The 19,079-nt window shown below is 23.9% G+C and overlaps 4 protein-coding genes across 7 annotated transcripts; 3 read left to right on the top strand and 1 right to left on the bottom strand.

Annotated features, from left to right (window-relative positions):
* Positions 1-350: 350 nt before the first annotated feature.
* Positions 351-2,591, top strand: LOC112592844 (E3 ubiquitin-protein ligase PPP1R11-like). The gene is made up of 2 exons (XM_025337027.1): positions 351-962; positions 2,536-2,591. Exon 1 carries the CDS (start codon positions 586-588, stop codon positions 922-924), a length of 339 nt encoding a protein of 112 aa, XP_025192812.1. The 5' UTR covers positions 351-585; the 3' UTR covers positions 925-962; positions 2,536-2,591.
* Positions 2,136-6,990, bottom strand: LOC112592567 (putative folylpolyglutamate synthase). 2 transcript variants are annotated; one of them, XM_025336700.1, is made up of 9 exons: positions 6,717-6,990; positions 5,295-5,395; positions 4,945-5,191; positions 4,631-4,767; positions 4,368-4,551; positions 4,087-4,234; positions 3,525-3,750; positions 3,180-3,319; positions 2,136-2,673 (listed from the first exon to the last, which is right to left on the bottom strand). In XM_025336700.1, exons 1-9 carry the CDS (start codon positions 6,972-6,974, stop codon positions 2,453-2,455), a joined length of 1,662 nt encoding a protein of 553 aa, XP_025192485.1. In that variant the 5' UTR covers positions 6,975-6,990; the 3' UTR covers positions 2,136-2,452. The 2 variants fall into 2 exon arrangements, with proteins under 2 accessions (XP_025192485.1, XP_025192568.1); XM_025336783.1 differs by having other exon boundaries at positions 4,945-5,208; positions 5,315-5,395.
* A 19-nt stretch (positions 6,991-7,009) lies between these two features.
* On the top strand, positions 7,010-10,549 carry LOC112592695 (histone-lysine N-methyltransferase SMYD3). Of its 2 annotated transcripts, none has more exons than XM_025336875.1 (10): positions 7,010-7,140; positions 7,472-7,624; positions 8,031-8,202; positions 8,298-8,367; positions 8,432-8,559; positions 8,938-9,114; positions 9,183-9,374; positions 9,455-9,575; positions 9,670-9,832; positions 10,179-10,549. In XM_025336875.1, the coding sequence occupies exons 1-10, from the start codon at positions 7,031-7,033 to the stop codon at positions 10,381-10,383; spliced, it is 1,491 nt and encodes a 496-aa protein (XP_025192660.1). In that variant the 5' UTR covers positions 7,010-7,030; the 3' UTR covers positions 10,384-10,549. The 2 variants fall into 2 exon arrangements, with proteins under 2 accessions (XP_025192660.1, XP_025192718.1); XM_025336933.1 differs by having other exon boundaries at positions 7,048-7,140; positions 7,322-7,624.
* Positions 10,550-10,636: 87 nt separating this feature from the next.
* Positions 10,637-18,257, top strand: LOC112592435 (UPF0518 protein GJ17503). 2 transcript variants are annotated; one of them, XM_025336517.1, is made up of 14 exons: positions 10,637-11,061; positions 11,538-11,722; positions 12,172-12,426; positions 12,487-12,880; positions 13,755-13,796; positions 15,626-15,796; positions 15,995-16,188; positions 16,249-16,391; positions 16,865-16,970; positions 17,024-17,169; positions 17,233-17,411; positions 17,512-17,671; positions 17,744-17,846; positions 17,937-18,257. In XM_025336517.1, the coding sequence occupies exons 1-14, from the start codon at positions 10,942-10,944 to the stop codon at positions 18,046-18,048; spliced, it is 2,310 nt and encodes a 769-aa protein (XP_025192302.1). In that variant the 5' UTR covers positions 10,637-10,941; the 3' UTR covers positions 18,049-18,257. The 2 variants fall into 2 exon arrangements, with proteins under 2 accessions (XP_025192302.1, XP_025192379.1); XM_025336594.1 differs by lacking the exon at positions 13,755-13,796 and having other exon boundaries at positions 17,937-18,256.
* Positions 18,258-19,079: the final 822 nt, after the last annotated feature.

The raw sequence follows: 19,079 nt of genomic DNA, 5'->3' as shown, positions 1-19,079 counted from the left end.
TCGGCGTCGTCCACTCTTACCACCATAGACCAAGGGGGATGTAAAAAAATATACCTATCCACCTAACCGCAGTTATACAGCATTTAAAATCATAGATACACCCATAAATCGTTTCTATTTTTTTTTTCAAATAAAGTTCAATCAATATAAATAGTAAATTGTTTTATTATAATTCACACATTAATTATTGTTCCGTCCGTAATCAAAATATTATTTTGTATATTGAACGAACAGTGATAACCTGGTTTTTATAACGTCCGATTTTTATTTACATAAAACTATGATCAGATAATTTATTTAATAATAGCACAGAATAATAATTCTGTGATAATAGCAGATAATGTAGATAGTTTGGAGTTATCTCAGTTATCTGAACATTCTGAACATCTGAACCTTCAGTTTTGTTTATTATGCACTAGTTAATAGTTATGCAATTATGCAAAGTAAACGTTTTTAAAACTTAGTCGTATTTCTTAAAGTAATAATGTTCGTTTGATGTCAGTTGCTGGTTGTATTTTAAACTTGTTACGTATAAAATTAATCGACTAATCATATAGTTTGTTAAAACTAAAATAATTAAATTAAATGGAAGAGACTAATGCACCATTCCATAGTACTACAACATTGGTGTTACGCCCACAAGTAAATGATGGCCAAGTGGTACATTTAAAATTAAAGAAACCCAAAAAGAGTCACAAACAGGTTAGTTGGGATGCACACGCTGTAGACAATGAGCACTTAAACAAGAAAAAAAGCAAATGTTGTTGTATTTACGAAAAACCAAAAAAATTTGGAGAACCTGATGCAGACGAAAGCAATGACAGTGACAATGATGAATGTGCCAGTTGTGTGGGTAGTAAAAAAACACATCAACTGCACAAGCAGGAGAACAATATCGAAGAACCTAAAGAAGATAGTTGTTAAAATACGTATTAACGTATCTTTGCATTAATTGTAAACTTGTATGTATAAAACTATTTAACCATATAATTTTCTTTTTTTATTCCTATTTAGTTTGATCACAATCACCTATTTGGTTGAATTATAACATTTATTTTTCTAATTAAAAGTTTGTTGTTATACAATTACTTTTAATTTATATTTTATTGAAGATTTAATATATATACAAACTATATTATAGTTGTAACTTGTTACATTTTTATTCAACTAATATTATTAGGATAGTAATTTAAAAGTTGTTAAGAATTTTATAATGTGTATATTACAAATTATGTGTGAAGAATTATGAGATATTTTATTTGAAATAAAATCTGGTAATATTCAAGAAACATAATATATTTTATAAAATTTCTATCTTTGGTAAAGCAAATTGTTAAATTTGATGAGATGAAGTGTATATTGGTTGAAAAATGATCTTTTCTTTAGATTAAAATGCTCGGATGAAATCGATAGCAACTAGCAAGAATACAAGTTATTTCAGCAACTTTAGTCATAAAAATGACCACTACCTGTGTCAAAAGATATCTAAAAATTATAGCCAATGATAGTACAATTCAATGTGAAAAGTGATAAGGAACTACATGGGTACACAATAATTAGACTAATTATAGTGTATACTTATTTATCATAATTTCATTACAATAAATAAAAGTGTCATTTAATACTTTTTAAATACTCTTTTCAAGTATAGAATAATAAAAGAGCTTCACTCATAAATTACTCTTGTTCAAACTTATTAACATCGCTTCAATTTGAATCTTAAACTGAATAGATATGTTTTGGGTTTTGGGTTAGCAAATCATTTGAGATTGATATTTGGCATGAGCACATTTTTATTGAAATATTGAAATATTATGCAATGTGTACACTGTACATCAATTATAACCTACTGTTTAGAATCATGAAATATACATTTTAAAATAAAATTAAAAAACAAATTTAGTTTAAAATGAAATATTTTCTTTTAATTACAATAATTGTTATTAAAATTATTTTTAAATGGTAACAATAACTTAAAATATACTTGAGCATTTATAATTTTATTATAATCCAAGTTTTTTTTTATAAAATTATTAACGGTATACATTTTTCAAGGTAGTAAACAGATATAATATAAAAAAAAATAAATAGAACTAAGATTTCAAAAATGTTAGAATAAAATAAATGCAGTATGTTAATTAATTGGAAATTATTATGGTGATTAGTCTCCTTTTTAAAAGGATTAACAAAAATATTTGATTAAAAATATATTGAAAAAACATTATTGTCAACTTTCTAATAGATGACACTCAACGGTATTTTGCTGAGTATAGGTATTTATGTAATCACATGAATAATGAAATAGTAATATATGCCTAAAAAAAAAGAAAGTAACAATTTGTAGTTTATAATACAATTCAACATACTGTGTAATCGTAACTAGGAAATGTTGACATTTGATCGCTAATAATGACTAATATTTTGATGAAATAATTTATTTGTAATATAAATATCATAATTGGAGAACCTCTAAAACTCCTCCAACAAGCTTTAATGAACCAGTTACTAATACTTGAAAATTTATATTTTTTTCAGAAGAGCTACAAATTTTAACATATTCGATAGTTTCTTGGATAGAATTAAATACTTCTGCATCACAAATATCTATAGAATTTTTCATATTGTAACATTTGACTAATTGTTCTTCGTAATTGAAATTCATATCAACAGTATCTGGAATAAATAATAATAATTACAAAAATACATGCAAGTTATTAAATTATCTAGAGTTTATTTAATCTATGTAAATTTTTAATGTATGTAGTATGCAATAAAAGAACACAGATTTTTAATGAAAGACTAACAGTTATGACAAATTGCATAAAAATGTATTCATTTTAAGATTAGATGAACCATTAAATGAACATTATTGGTTCATTGAATATTTATTGATAACATAAGTAACCCAGTATTAGTATTGAAAGTAGCCAAATAAAAATTAAGTAAAGTTGGTTCTGACAATAACTAAGCCAAGTTATTAATTAGATTACTACAAGCAAAAATATAATTAATACTATAATAGGTAGAAAACTCTAGAGTAATAAAAATAAGTATAAAAAAATTACATTATTTTATTTAACAGTAATTTTTAATTTAATTCTAAACCATCATAGTAAGCAAATGCTATTTGTTTACTCCTATGCCAAACCAATATAAATAGTATAGTTAAAAATAGATACCTGGACGATGATTATTTATCAATGTAACTATTGGACATAACAAAACTAAATCTATTTTGTTTTCTGTTAATAGTATTTTTAAAAATACAGAGTAATCTCTTAATGCTGTGACATTAAATATTAAAATATTTTTTATATTCCTGAAAATAAAAATAAAATTATTTAGTTGATAAATCCACACAATTTGGTAGGCTTAAAGTATAAATACATGTTTTTTGAATACAACAAAAAAAATCAGTATCTAATCAGTATACTTAATTAAATAATTGTTTAAACATTGACTTAGTAAAAAAAAAATATATATATATATATATAAATATTTTATTTTTTATTATTTTAACTTACAATTGAGACTTTGGACAAACATTTTGATACCATTTACTACATAACTGAATACTCTCAATTGTATGGGCTCCATCCAAGAAATATGATAAATTGGGTGTCATGTTTAATATTTGATTGCGACCAAGCCACTTAACATTTCTTAATGCTTGCTTATCTTGTTTATTAATTTCCCAGATTGGAGCTTGTTTCATACCATTTAACCCAATTTTGCATTCTTTTAACCAGTCTAAAATAAATTCTAAATAGTTATTGGCATATTTTACTAATCCTCTAAAATATTGTTTATACAACATTAAGATTTATTATCTGTTTCAAATTTGAAAATATATCATTCAGTTGGTTACTAAATAATTTGTATAAATAGCTACTTAATTGTTTCAATCTTCACAGTCTATTCTGATTAATGATTATTAAATACTATTTAGATTTTTTTTTTAAAGGAACATGTATTTTCTGATACAATATAAAAGCACTAACCTGTTGCATGAATCAATTTTAGTTATTATTGTAGAAACCTAATAGTAATTAATGTTGACATTTATGAAAATTATTTAATACTAACCGTATTTATTGTTACGATTAATCCATGCATTAGCCAATTGAATAGCAAGTGATGCGTTTATCTCCTGTGCTGTACTTAATATTCCTAATTCTGAAGTATTTTCATACCAATTGTACTTGTTAAATGGTGGAGCTTCCAATAATGTCGTCTAAAATTATAGCAAGTAAATATAAAATTAATATCAAAATTTTCATTAGCAGTAAAGTTTATACAATATCTATTAATTTAAATAAATTAAATAATTATAGGTTTTTTGTTAAAGTAGATCATAATTTACTTGCCTGCTTTTCAACACTACGTTCAATTAACGTTTGATGTGTTTCTTTAGGTTGATCATTAGCGACAATTGTTACAGAATTAGGCTTCATGATTCCACTTTTTTGCCAAGCTATTTCTTTTAAAGTATTTCCTAATACAGTTGTGTGATCAAATCCTAGTGATGAAATTCCAACAACTGATGTTTTTCTATAATTATTTGTGTATTATTTTTTCAAAAAAATACAATAAATAATTGATATTTAAGTAATAACGAACTAATAAACACCTTAATATATTTGTACAATCATATTCACCACCAATTCCAGTTTCTATAATTGCAACATCCACTTTTTCATTTACAAACATTTTATATGCCATAACAGTCAAAAACATGAAATAAGCTGGTAATTCTTCTCCATTACTCTAAAATAATAAGATTAAATTTATAAAAGATTAAAAACAAATCTTCTAGCAAACGTCATTGAAATAATGTATTTAAAAAAGTAAATGATATCATTTAATTTATAATTTAGAAAATTTAATTTACTAACAAGCAATATTTAAATAGTATTTTAAACAAAAAATAAAAATAAATCTTACTTTCTTTGATAATAGTGTATTGTAAACACTCCAAAAATAAAACACAAACTTATCATCAGAAATGACTTTTCCATCAATTCTAAATCTTTCCTTGACAGAGATTAAATGTGGAGAGGTAAATAAGCCAATCCGATAACCTTTATGCAATAATAATTGTTCACAAAATACACACGTAGATCCTTTTCCTTTCGTCCCAGCAACATGAATGACTGAAAGTTGATCCAAGTCATCATAACTCACACCGCATCTATTTTCATTTATAGCCTTCAGAACAATTTATATTAGCTACCAACACCAAGTTAAATCTACTAAATTGTGCTTAAACATTTTTAATAGTTTTAACTAATTACCTATTTAAAAATGTGTTCACCTGTCCTAATTTCAAATTCCCTGGATGACGAGTTAACTTGGAATTAAAGCTTTGCAGAGAGTTTAACATTTTGACTGCATCCTATAAGAATTTGTAATTTAAATTATATTACAATTATTTATAATAATAAACATGCAGTTTGATATTCAATAAATTTGGTAAACCAAGCTTTTAGTTAGTTGATCTTTACTATTCAACTATGATTGCTTAAATTTAAATAATACTTAATAATAATTTACTATTTTCCCCTTAGCCACAATATAGCTGTTACATATGTATATAATTCTGGAAAATTTCAAAAATCTTCAACATATAAAATCATAGTTCTTTCAATCAATAATCCTCAGATCAATAAAAAAATGCCCTAATTTAGCTATTTGCTATATACGAATAACAATGTGTTATTTAAAAATATATCTACGTAGTATCAAATTTCTTTTTTTATTTATTTGTCATTTTTAGATAATAAGTAGCTAGTTACAAAAAAAAAAATATTACAATACGCTTCCAGATAAAATTTTAAGATAAAAAAGTTTGACAACATATTGTAAAAACTACTAATTTTTATGTACTGAGAGTTAATAATTATGATAAAAGAGCTAACGCTTAACTACTAAAAATGCATTGATATTTTATTGAATTTTTTAATCTACTGATTAATAAAATAAACTTGAAAATGAGTATTAGCAGTATACTGATTTAAATAAAAATGGAACAATTATAGCTTTGACAAATTTTAAGAGTGTTAAAAAGACCCAACAATACACTATATTTAATGTATAGCAATTCAATTTAATGAAAACTATCAAAATTATATATTGAAGATATAAGTCTGGTTTAGATATGTAATTTAATTGCTAATGGTATAAAATTTAATTCAAAAATACTGTTGAAGAAATTTAAGTAAAAACCAATTTTAAACAATTATAATATTTTATTTTTATTTTAACAAGTTGCAAGGATTTAATAAATAAAAACAATAATATAATAGTTCTAAATTCTATCACTGCTTTTAAAATAAACAGATATCCATCATTTCCATTCAAAACTAATAATAAAGCAAAAAAAAAAAAATTTAAATGGTAGTTTATTGATAAAATATTATAATGTACACATGGACGTAGTTAATCTATTCTATGGTTAAAGGGAAGCGCCTCTAACAGGTGTCATACTTATCATTTGAACAATCATATTAATGATGTAAAATATATATATGTATGTATGTATGTGTGTGTGTGTGTAATCGTGTGCACAGTGCGAATGTGACAAGTACAACATATACATATATAATAATATATACTATTTGTGACTAAAATATCACGTGCTAGTATGCTACCCACACTCGTGGCGTATGTGTATAAATATAATGTTAAAATGAAGTACAAAAATTGAGTTTTCTTACGTCGTACGAATTCGAACCGACGTCGTTATTGTTAATACTCATTTTTCTCCTTTTGATAGCACCAGAAACGTTTAAACAAATACTTTTCAAAAGCTTACAATTATTGACACACGCCGAGGACATTATACGCAACACTGTATTATATTTTATGATGTACTTAACACTTAACAGGAATCTGGCGTAGTATTGTAGTAATAGTAACAGGAAATACAATATTATTACGAAAGAAATAATGAGATTCACATGATAGACGATCATTTATCGGTGCAAAGTGCAAATTACGTTAGAAAAAAGGGCGGGACTCGTTATAGGTTATGAAAATAACTAATGTTATTTACTTAGGTACCTCTGGATCATATCGCTCAAAATGTATTATCGGCTGTGTATCAGCGCCTTTTGAGTTTCGTCATTTTAGGAAACCACGGTACGTCAATCTGAATATTTGATTATTATTATCACCCTCATCATCACTCATCGCGTAGATATAATTATAATATATAATAGTTATACGTATATACTATATCCATATTTATTTTCGTACGGGGACATCGTCGCCTCGTCCGGTGTGCGACTGTGCAATATAGCAATATATTCTATTATTTTAGTAATAGGTATTACCACAGAGCCGAGAACCGACAAAGTGCATTGACAAGTTGCCCAATACGGTCGATGTTATAACATTATATTCTACCCTTCGAACATAACAGTTTTTATACGATCTTGACATTCAAATAGAATTATTATTATTTATTTAGTAGGTGTACGCAAGACTTGTACACCGATCGATCAACTATGGATAAAAAAAAAAAGTTCTTTAGAAAAGGCGATACGATTTTAATCGATAAACCGTTCGTTCACGCACTAAAGTCGACGTTCAAAAATGAAAAATGTGATTATTGCTATTCCGAGTAAGTACATTATCTTATAGTTGGGTGCTGAGATTTTCTAAATAAAAATACACCATGAATATTTACTATATTAAATACTACCTTTTCCCTATTAACTCTCCCCTAGTAAAAATAAAATATAAACCGTTCTATAAAAAATTTATGATTTTTTATTGATTTTATTAATTATTAGCTTTTATTTATAAAAAGTGATATGAATTTAAAAATTGTATTATTAATATATTTTTCATTACTTTCATTTTATAAAATACTAAACATTGTGATATTTTACTAAGAAATAGGACAATCCTGGTATTGTATAATATCTGATATTCTATTTATCAATAATAATACTCTTATAATATATAATAAGTAATAACATAAGTATTTATATATTTATATTAATTTTGTCATTGTGTGATTTTAGGGATACTCTGTCTAGATGTTCAGGGTGTCAATATATCCTTTACTGTAATCGCACATGCCAGAAACTATCCTGGACTGAACATAAGCGAGAATGTGCTAGAATGAAAAAAATTTATCCTAAAATACTACCAGATGCTGCTCGGATTATGTCAAAAATACTAATTAAACTTAAGGTTTGTATTACATGTTCATAAATAGTATTAAATGTTATTAGTAAAAATTACAAATAGTATTCAGAAATATCTATTTAATAATATATATCATGTAGAATGGAGGGAGTACAGAAAAAGGTTATTACACATCTAATCGTTATAGAACATTCAAGGATCTTATGTCACGTAATATAATTTATTTACTTAATATTAATTATAGTTTATAATTCATTAATATGTATTATTTTAGATTATCCTAATTTAAAAGATGATGCTCATAGATTAGAACATTTCTCTACACTATGTGAAGTGTTAAAAGATTACATGGGTGAAGCAAATCTTCCTAATGCTGTTGAATTACTTGGAATTTATGGTCGTGTGAGTGGAATAAAAACATTTTGAGAGTCAGTAAATGTTGGAAACAACATAGTACATAGTATACAAGTAATGTGTTGAGTGATTATTGATATGACAAATATTTTAAAAAAAGAACATTTATTTAATAATTTTAAAAATATATTTCTTGTATTTTTAATGGCTACTACCAAGTAAAAATCTTTAATTTTTAAACTTCATAAAATTGTTAGTTTGGCTAATCATATTTTGTTTATTCAAATTTGAATATATTAATGATTTTTTTTTTATGTTTAGTATTTATTTTGTGTATTTGTATATTATGTAGCTTGTTGTACTCACATAAATTTAAAATTTTTTTTTGATTTGAATTAAAAATTTAAAAATTGTTTTTATTTATAGATGTGCATTAATGCTTTCAATATATTGGATGACAATTTGAACACTATCGGTACTGGAATATATTTAGCAGCTTCAGTAATAAATCATTCATGTGTACCTAATGCAACTGCAACATTTGATGGTACTACATTAAGGATTGGTGCTTTAATGGATATTGAACATACTGATCCAGAATTGGTAACAGATAATACTAATAATTAATACAAAAAGTTATTACTAACTATGAATATTAAAAAAAAATTTAGCATGTATTTATATCATATTTGGAACTTATGCAAACCACTTCAGAAAGACGAAGTGAATTACAAAACAATTATTACTTTTTATGTGAATGCAAACGTTGTATAACAAATTATGAGCAAAATTTTGTGAACTCAATGATTTGTGGAAATTCTGATTGCCAAACTGCAGTTCCTATGAAAAATAAATATGAAGAGGTGTGTTTTATTTTGATTAATCTAAACTTGTTTAAAAAAAAAAAACCAAAAAAATCTTTATATATTTGTATGATATTTAGAATTTGGATTCAATTAGTTGTTCAAAGTGTTTGGAAAAAATCAGTGAAGATAAAATTAAAACTTTTTATGATGTAACTGATTTCACTGAATTTCAATTAAGTAGAATGAAAGATATTGGTTGTATCCTTTTTGTATTTGTCTTATAATTTATTTATTCATTTTACGTAATTGTTTGTACAAGAAAAGTGTGAATAAATTCCATTGACTATTTTAGATCTTGATGTTTGTAAAATATGTCTAGAGAAACAAAATGGTATTTTTCATCCAAACAACATTAACCACGTTAAGATATTAGATTTAGCTTTTGAAAGTGCTATAAAAATGGAACAATGGAAAGAAAGTTTGAAATATGGAATTCTTTTGATCGATGGATATAGGTATATCATTATTTTATTAATTTAATTATAAAGCTTAATAGTTAACAGTTAGATGTTCATAGTTTATTCACATCAAAGATTTGACTTATTATAATTTATAAAACATTTTAAAATCTTAAACACAATTTGTTGGATTTGAAAAACAGTTACGTAATAAAATAAATTAAGCTCAATATTGCATAGTAAAAAGTAACTTCTGATGTATTCAAATAGTTACTTAGAATACTATGGATTACAATTAATAATGTAGTCTTATTTGTTAAAATCTAATATGAACCCACCACAGTTTATATTAATTTTAAAAGAAAGATTTTTATAATTTATATTCTAACATTTATATTTTTAGGGTTTATTATGGTGAATTTCATCCGTCTTTGGGCATTTTATACATGAAACTATTTAAATTATGTTCAATTGTTGAGAATGCTGAATCAGCTGTAAAGTACTTGAAAAAAGGAATGTCCATCTTAAAAGTCACACATGGAGAAGATCATAGCTTATATAAAAATGAAGTTGTTCCATATTATAAAGAATTAATCCAGTATTTTTGAGTATTAAATAATAAATTCTAAACTTGATTCTTTATAGTTACTATAGTGATATGTGTGTGTTTGATTTTAAATGTTTAATTTATGTTATCGTGTCATGTCATTATTGTTATCATTGTTATTATTATTTCTTACTGTGTAACCAAAATATACTCATACCACGTTTCTAGTCAGTTTTAATTTGATAACGTTTTATACTATCATTGCACCTTTTTAGATAATAATGGCACAATTGACAAAATTGTGAAAAATGAAACTTTCTGCGTCAATAACATTCTAATGTTATTAGTCAGTATTCTAAATACTGTACATGTTTAAAAAAATGTAAATTAATCCTTTATAAAATGTTCCTAAACAATAAACATTGTTTTTACTTTAATTTTCGTCGTTTGGTATTTTGTGATATAAGTATACCTTCTATGTTTGAATAAAAGGCTATTGTGTCTACCATAATTTTTAGTGTAATTTTATTTATTAATTGTTAATTCTGTTTATGCCTATTAATTAAGTACATTATGTAACGTACACATTTAAATATTAAATACATACAATGCTTATAATATGAGTTGGTTTAAGCGAAATAAAGGAACTGAAAAAACGGACGATCTTGATTTGTCTGCGTGTTTTGATAGTTTTAATAAACATTGGCAACAAACCTTTGAAATAATTGATCGATTTCAAGTAAGTATTATCCTAAATATTTCTTTATTTTATTTTTTTTTTAAACATTAAGTGAATTAGTTAATTTTATTAGAAAATATGTAATCTGGTTTATTTTAATAATAACATTTTTCATAATATTGAAAAACTGAAATAGATATTTTAATATATTGAATTTTAGCATTTTTTAAAACATAATTAAAAATATTTCTATATGAATTAAAGGAAAAATTAACATGTAATCAATTTGTATTTTTTTTCTGGTATTTCAAATCAACTCATGAACAACTTAGTTGTTAGTATATGATATTTTTTTATGAATTTTACTATTGTAAGAACTTAAATAAGAATAATTTAAGATAAATATTAAAAAAATGTATTTAATTAAAAATTTTCACATAAGCTATACAAGCTTATTCATACATATATACTAATTTTAAATAATATATATATATATTTATAGTTTATAAAATGATTCATTAAATCTTATTTTTTAGACTGCAAAAAGCGTTATTAAGTATGATGATATTGTAGCTGTTATAAATCATCTAAATCAATTAATAAAACTATTGTTACTTGATATACAATCAGCCAAATCTACAAATCAATCACGGTGTCTTGAATACTTTTTGAAAAACCAATTACTAGGAAAATTATACACATGGAGCTTAAAAACAGACGAGTAATTATATTTTATTGATCTAGATTGTAAATATAAACACAGAGTATTTACTTTTTTTATTATTTTAGCTATTATTTGTGTCATCACTAATATGTTATTGATATATTACATCAGTAATGTCTTGAAAGAGTTAATGAAAATGTTTGAAATCAAAAAAATTGTCTCTAGGTCATTGATATTTAAAACTTAATTTTATCATTATTATCTTTTTCATGTCAATGTATAAATAAACTATTATTTTATTTATAAACATTAGTAAATATTATGAGATTATCAATGTAATTTAATATATCTTACTTAAGTAATGACCTTAACTTGTGATCTATGAAAGACGCAATATTTTTAACCTAAATATTTTGTTTTTCAAATTACTTAATAATAATATAAATAATCTGTATCGTGTTTTTTTTTTTTTTTTTAATAATAATTTATTTTTAAATTATTTTTAGATTCAAAAACTGTTTAAAATTAGAACAACTAAAAGTTTATGGAGTTCTTCTGTCAGAACTTCGAGGACATCAATTGCTTTCTGATGATTCTATATTAAATCCATTAATATTAATATTAAACTCATATGATGGTGATTGCTTATCTGTAGAAAATGAAAAGCACTTGGTAACAGTTTTAAGACAATTTTGTGTGGTTCTTTCTCATCAACCAAGTATACTATGCAATGTTTTAAAAGAAAACACTAAAAATTCAAAGTAAATATCCTATATTGTACTTTTTTTTAAATCAATTTAAATACTGTAATATCCTTGTAGATGTGTTATATTGTCATTATTAATGGCATTCATACATCGCGATGGATCAATTGGTGAAGAAGCTCGTGATGCCTTATTGATATTTGTGTCTTTATCTCGTCAAAATGATACACTAGCTCATATTATAACATCTAAGTCTAATGTGAGTCCTGTATTGGCAACTGGTTTAAGTGGTCTATATTCAGTGTTGCCTCGAAAATTAGATTTTGAAAATGATTGCTATAGACTCAGCCCAGAAAATATAGAAGATGTACCAGAACTAAATAATTTTTTAGCTTCAGTAGAACTGTGTAATGCTGTTGCTAAAATATGTCACAAAACTGTACATGATCAACTTTTGGATTACTTATATCATGGGTTTCTTCTACCTGTTGTAGGCCCAGCTCTAATGCAGGTAAACTTAAAATTACATTTTTATAGTTAATTTCTTTTGTTTAAATTATTTGTTTATATCACTACGAAATAAGATATTAGTTCTTTATGAACAAATTAAAATTGTTGGGATAAAACAAATATATAATTTTCTCTTTAGCTATTTTATTTTAATTTAGTGAAACAAGAAATAATTGTTAGTAGAAATACCAACATAACTTTTATAGTTATTTTTTTAATAAAATAATATTTTAAAAAGCTTTTTTAAAATAATATTTTATTTACCTACTTATATGTTACTAATTTAAATTGATTGCTGACTAGTATGGTTATATTTAATAGTATCATAGATAACAATATTAATCTAAGTTGTTATTGTTAATTATTATTTTAATTAGAAGAACAATAAACTCAACAAAAAAACTTAATAAAAATAATATTAGTTTTAGTACTTATTTAATTGTAATAATAGATACTTTATGATCAATGGTTTTAATGTATATAATCTTTCTGCTTATTAATAAACATTAAGCATAGAAACTAATAATCAAATAATTTAAATTATAGTAAAGAATATTTTGTATGATTGATAATATTCTGAAATAATAAATTACTTGTATAACATAACATAATTATTTATTAATATCATAAAAATCTTTTGTCAATAAAAAATTATTGCAGTTGCGAATGAATAATTAGTATAATATACTAACATTTCTCATTGTAACTTATAACTTTCATTCACATTAACATATTACTCCTTCCCTCTTTTTTGCTTAATAAATAAATTCACAGTTAAATATTAATACACTTTACTTTACAGCAATCATTAATCATTTTGTAATTAGCTTTGAAGACTTAAAACACTTGTTCAAATTATGTTTTATTCTGTTTAGGACTTTGAAAATAACTGCGGTATCAATACACATTTATCGCGGGTAAAATTTATTTGATGTGGTATAACTCTTTGCATGTAAACAATTGATAATTTGGCTGTTGAGTTATTTGTTAATTTTTTTTTTATTTGTTACTATATTTAACAGTTTTAACAACTAAAGTTAATAGCTTATTTTAAAATTAAGTATAAGTTATGATTGAAACTTAAATCAAATGACAATATTTTCAATTTAATTTTTAACTTAATTTCATATTAAGGAAAAATGAATAAATTACGTTTTTTTTTTTGTTGAATGCGTGTTTCAGTGAGGCAAGGTTATTAATGATTTTACATACTTCAGCTTATTTTTGGATATTTAGATATTGAGTTATTGTTATTTGTTTAGTGTGATAATATTTAATTATTGAACGTTAAAAATGTATAATTTAACATAAAATCTTTATAACATTTTATTTATAATCTATTGAGAGGACATCTTATCCATTTATAATGTATCCGTTTTACAGATATATGTAATAAGGCAAATTCACCTATTATTAAACTTTATTAAAATATAACAACTTATGGTTTGTTATAAATATTATTTAGATATTTCAATTTTTAAGCAAGTTAAAAGCGAGTAAAATATTACAATTTAAAAATGTATGTAACTTGTTTCAACATTTATATGTTAAAAAATACTTTCTCTAAACTATAGAATATGTTTTTATCTTTAAGTTTAATATAGGATATTTTAGTATTAAAACTAACAAAGTTAAATGGGAATTTCTTAATTTTATGGACTTGTAAAACGGAAACATTACATGCAGATGAGAAGTTGTCTTAATTTTTTCATCTTTAAAAAGCAATTTAAATACAAATTAAATATGGATATATGGTACACAAATGTTTAATTTTTGAACAAATCAGATATATTACTTAAAATTAAACTGGGAGTGTTAGTCTAGTATAATCTTAAGTAGTTTAATATCTATTATTTCTAAAGAATTTTAGTTTTTATTCTTATATTTTTGAAACATGTTTCGCATTACTGCTGTAGACTCTCATTTCACGTTTTTATCTTATCAAGATTTTTTTTTTTTTAACACTGGCATAAGAATAATCTAAAATACATGTTTCTATTCTTAATATAATTATTTATTACTAAATTTAGTATATTTTAATTTTTAAGTAATTTTCAGAAATTATTTTTGCTTTTAATGTAAATTAGTTCAACTATTAGAGACTACATCTAAGTAGAAAGCTTCTCATAGTACATAACTTATTGTTTCTAAATGTCCTTTCATACATTTTTAAGAACTTGATATATTATGTTATGCTTCTCTTTAAATCTGAATAGTAAGTATTAGAATTGTGTAGAATGTTAAATAAAATTAGCACCAATATCACATCTGTAATTAACATATGTTAGTTTTAAGTCAATCAAATAAAGTAAAATATTATCTAATTATAATAATAACTTCCTATTAATCACTCATTTTTATAGAAAAAATATTTTGTAACCTTTGTATGTTGTGTTTGTGTTTATTTTTTATGTGTATTAATGAAAAAAAAAAACAATTATTAATTATTATAATTTTTAATATTATTTGTATGACAATAATGAAAGTACTTCTATGCATGTATTATTTGATGCTTAAAAAAAAAAATAGAACCATCTTATTGAAGTAATGAAATATAAAACCATTCCATAGTTTTAAAATTTTAAAATCTAATAATATTTATTTTTTTCACTTTTTATTTGTCGTTTATAATTTGATAATGTCAGACTTTATACAGAATCTATGTATGTTATGTCCTTTAAATGTAAAATAATTATCAAATTTTAATTTGTATATTTTGTATTAATTTTTATTTTATTATTTTCAGGTGGCAGAAGAAGAAGTAGCTACAGCAACAGTATACTTAGATTTACTACTTCGTAGTGTCACTCATCCAGGACTTCTACAAACATTTATGAAATTTGTGCTGTGTGAGAGATTTGAAAAAATAAAAATTATTGAATTGCTCATCAATCGAATTAATAACAAATCTTTTAAGGTATTCCATTAACATAATATAAGTGCTAGTATTATTATTAAATAATAATATTTTTGTTTGCCATGTACATTAAATTTATTCTATTAATTTTTTTGCTTATATTTTAAAAAATCATATAACTTTTAGATAAATTATATGTATTTACTCTACCAAAATATGTATTTTTCTATTCCTAAAAAATTGTTAAAAAATTGTTAGGTTTGTATTGCCACACTTGCTTTGATGGAAACAATTTTAGACTTGAACTGTGAAGATGTTATGTTGGAATTAGTATTCAAGTATTTAGTGCCTTGTACACACATCATGCTTAGCCAACGTTCACGTATTAAACAAGTAGATTCATATTGTAAATCAGCTGACATATTTTTGTCCTTAATACCAGATGTTTTCAAGTAAGTTATACAAATTTGATTTGATTTGTTATTTTAAATTTGATAATAATATAATTTTAGATATAGGAGTGTTAATTCTCAAACTTTATACTCTGAATACCGAGGTTACTTGAATTTTGCACGAATTAAGATTGCTGAATGTGCTATGGAAACTAAACACTGGACATATTTATATGATGGAGAAAATCCATCTCACACAATAGGTAATAATTATTAAATTCATTATTTTTTTTCTTTGGTTAATAAACAATTTCAACACATACGAACATTGTTGAAAATCCAATTTTTTTTTCGAATTATAATCAACTTTGATTTTCTTTTAAAAAGCTTCTTTTTTTTTTTGATAAATTAAGCTTGGTTGTTCAACAATATTGTTTTTAATAATTGAAAATGTACTTAATAAAAAAAATAAAAAAATTATATACATGATACTTCTTTGACAAGCTATTTATTATTCAGATTTAATTTAATTTAGCATTGGGTGTAATTCCAAGTGAATACATTATTTTAAGTTTTCATTTTAAAATAATATAATGTGTTAATTTTTCTCAATGTGAATTTTATTTAGTATATAACCTTACCTGTTTAATTTATTAAATAATATTTATCTTATCTGTGTAATACAATCACTAATCAATTATTATTTATTAATATTACAATATGATTTGGTTTTTAGTTGAAACTAAAACAAATGAAGTGGAGAATGATCAAAATAGTATATTATCAGCTGATGATAGTTCAAGTGGATATGAAAGTTTTAAAGCCATGAAAGACATTGATAAGTATGGTTTGAAATTTTAAAATGTAGAAATAGGTACATATTTTTATTTTTCAGAATACTTGGAAATGATGAGAACAGTAGACCTGTTGATGAAATTTTATCAAATACTTCTTCACCGTGCGGAAGTGATTCGCCTACATGTTTTATGAGACAGGCAACATTTAAAACAAAAGAATCATTTACACAATATCCTTATTTAGGTAAAATTTATTTAAGTATTATACATTACACATACATTTTGTTTTGAAATTTTTGATTTATAGGTCCATTTCTCGAGGCATTATTTTCCAATCTTGAAAATTTACCCGAACAAGATTTTCGGATAAATCTACGTCTTACTGCGGTTATGACTCGTCTGTCTATGTACAACAAACCTTTAATTCAATCATTGTTACTAAATCATTCTATGATCTTCCAGCCGTGCATACGTTCTCTATTTCAAGTAATCACTCGTTATCCAATAATAGATAAATATAATTAGTTAATTAATCAATGAATGCATCATATAAAAATGTAAGATTTTTGTCATCTTTTTTCTGTAGATATTGCGTTCTTTAAAACAAACTATAGAAACTAAATTAAACAGTCGTATGGAAAAAGTTATAGACGCTGAAGCATTTTTAATTGAACGAGAAAATAAACTGTGTAACACTCAATGCAATCGTTCTATTGGTGATAAGATTCCTGAACCATTTTCCAGAGGTACAAAATAATTTTCATTAAAATATGACCTGAGTAATACTAAAGTATAATTATGAAATTACTGTTTTTTAGGGGAAACCAAACGACGTAGCTTATCAGTAGCATTTGGAGCTATGTTTAGAAGAAATTCTGGTAATAAAGAAGCCATATTAGAATCTACAAGTAATGGTTACAGGTATAATCATTAATGCTCCTTAAAACAATGAGTTTTGTAATTTATCAAAATCTAATTTTGGTTATTTTTTTTAATGTTAAAAAAAACTAGGTATTACAAAGAAAACGAAACTGAGTCTTTAGACTTGCCAATAAATGCAATAATTCTAGCAGAATGGTTGAAGGAATTGTCAGCCATTTGTCAAGAACACTCAATTAGCTAGTTAGTGTACATTTATATAGGTACAACATGAATTATAATATTAATATTACTCATATTATTAGTACATAGATATATTTTTTTACTGTAAACTTAAAAGTTTTAACCCTTTTGAAGTTATTAAATTGTTGACTCAAATGTTTTGCTCAAACCCATTGTTTAATTAATAGATCTGTGAATTATTTTTTACTCATTTTTATTATTAGTTGAAACTTGAATTAGATATTATGATATAATAATATCATTTGAAATAAAGGAAAATATTCCGTCCATATTTTAAATTTGCAATTATGTGAGTATTAATAACTTATGTCATGCATTTCCATCGCAACAGACTGCTGTACTTAAAATTGGTTCGTTCAAAGTTGATCTTCCGATTAAAATACCATATTATTTATTTGAAAATCTTTTGTTCCATTTTTTCATAATATTAACATTATATAATATTCAAAATTTCAATAAATATCAATAATATAAATTTAAATTTAGTTACTATACGCCTCCTTGTAGTGCACAATATATATTGTCTTCCACCGTGGTTAGAATAACTCGTAGATCTTATAGATATTTATGTTTAATTTATACATTTTTGATAAACATTTAAAACTTCGTTATTTGTTTAATTTATTTTTAACAAAAATAAAATATTTTTAACTATTTACATTAGATGTTTATTGATATCAATGTAATTCATAGTACAAAATAATACTACAATTCTTGTAAAAAAATACAATGTGATTATATTTTGTATAAGATTAAACCATCTTGTGTCCTTTAAAAAAAAAAAAAATTAAATGTATTAAATTGTATACTGAATAATGAATAAATCCTACATATTAAGTTTTGACCTCGGAGATCTGACATTGATATTTTTTTGTAAAATTTATTTGTAACACTATATATATATATGTTAACACAATGTTAGTAAAGGACATCTCTATTGTAGCTTCCTATCAGGTAATAATTTGTTATTTTGTGTTTATTGTTAGTTACCCACTCTATGTTACAGTTGTTAATATTATGTTGTTTTTGCAT

The sequence above is a fragment of the Melanaphis sacchari genome, unplaced genomic scaffold (assembly GCF_002803265.2).
Source record: "Melanaphis sacchari strain LSU unplaced genomic scaffold, SCAv2.0 Contig0_pilon_pilon, whole genome shotgun sequence".
NCBI classification, from domain to species: domain Eukaryota; kingdom Metazoa; phylum Arthropoda; class Insecta; order Hemiptera; family Aphididae; genus Melanaphis; species Melanaphis sacchari.
The sequence above is the reverse complement of the archived record's forward strand: the minus strand, read 5'-3'. Positions and strand labels throughout refer to the sequence as shown.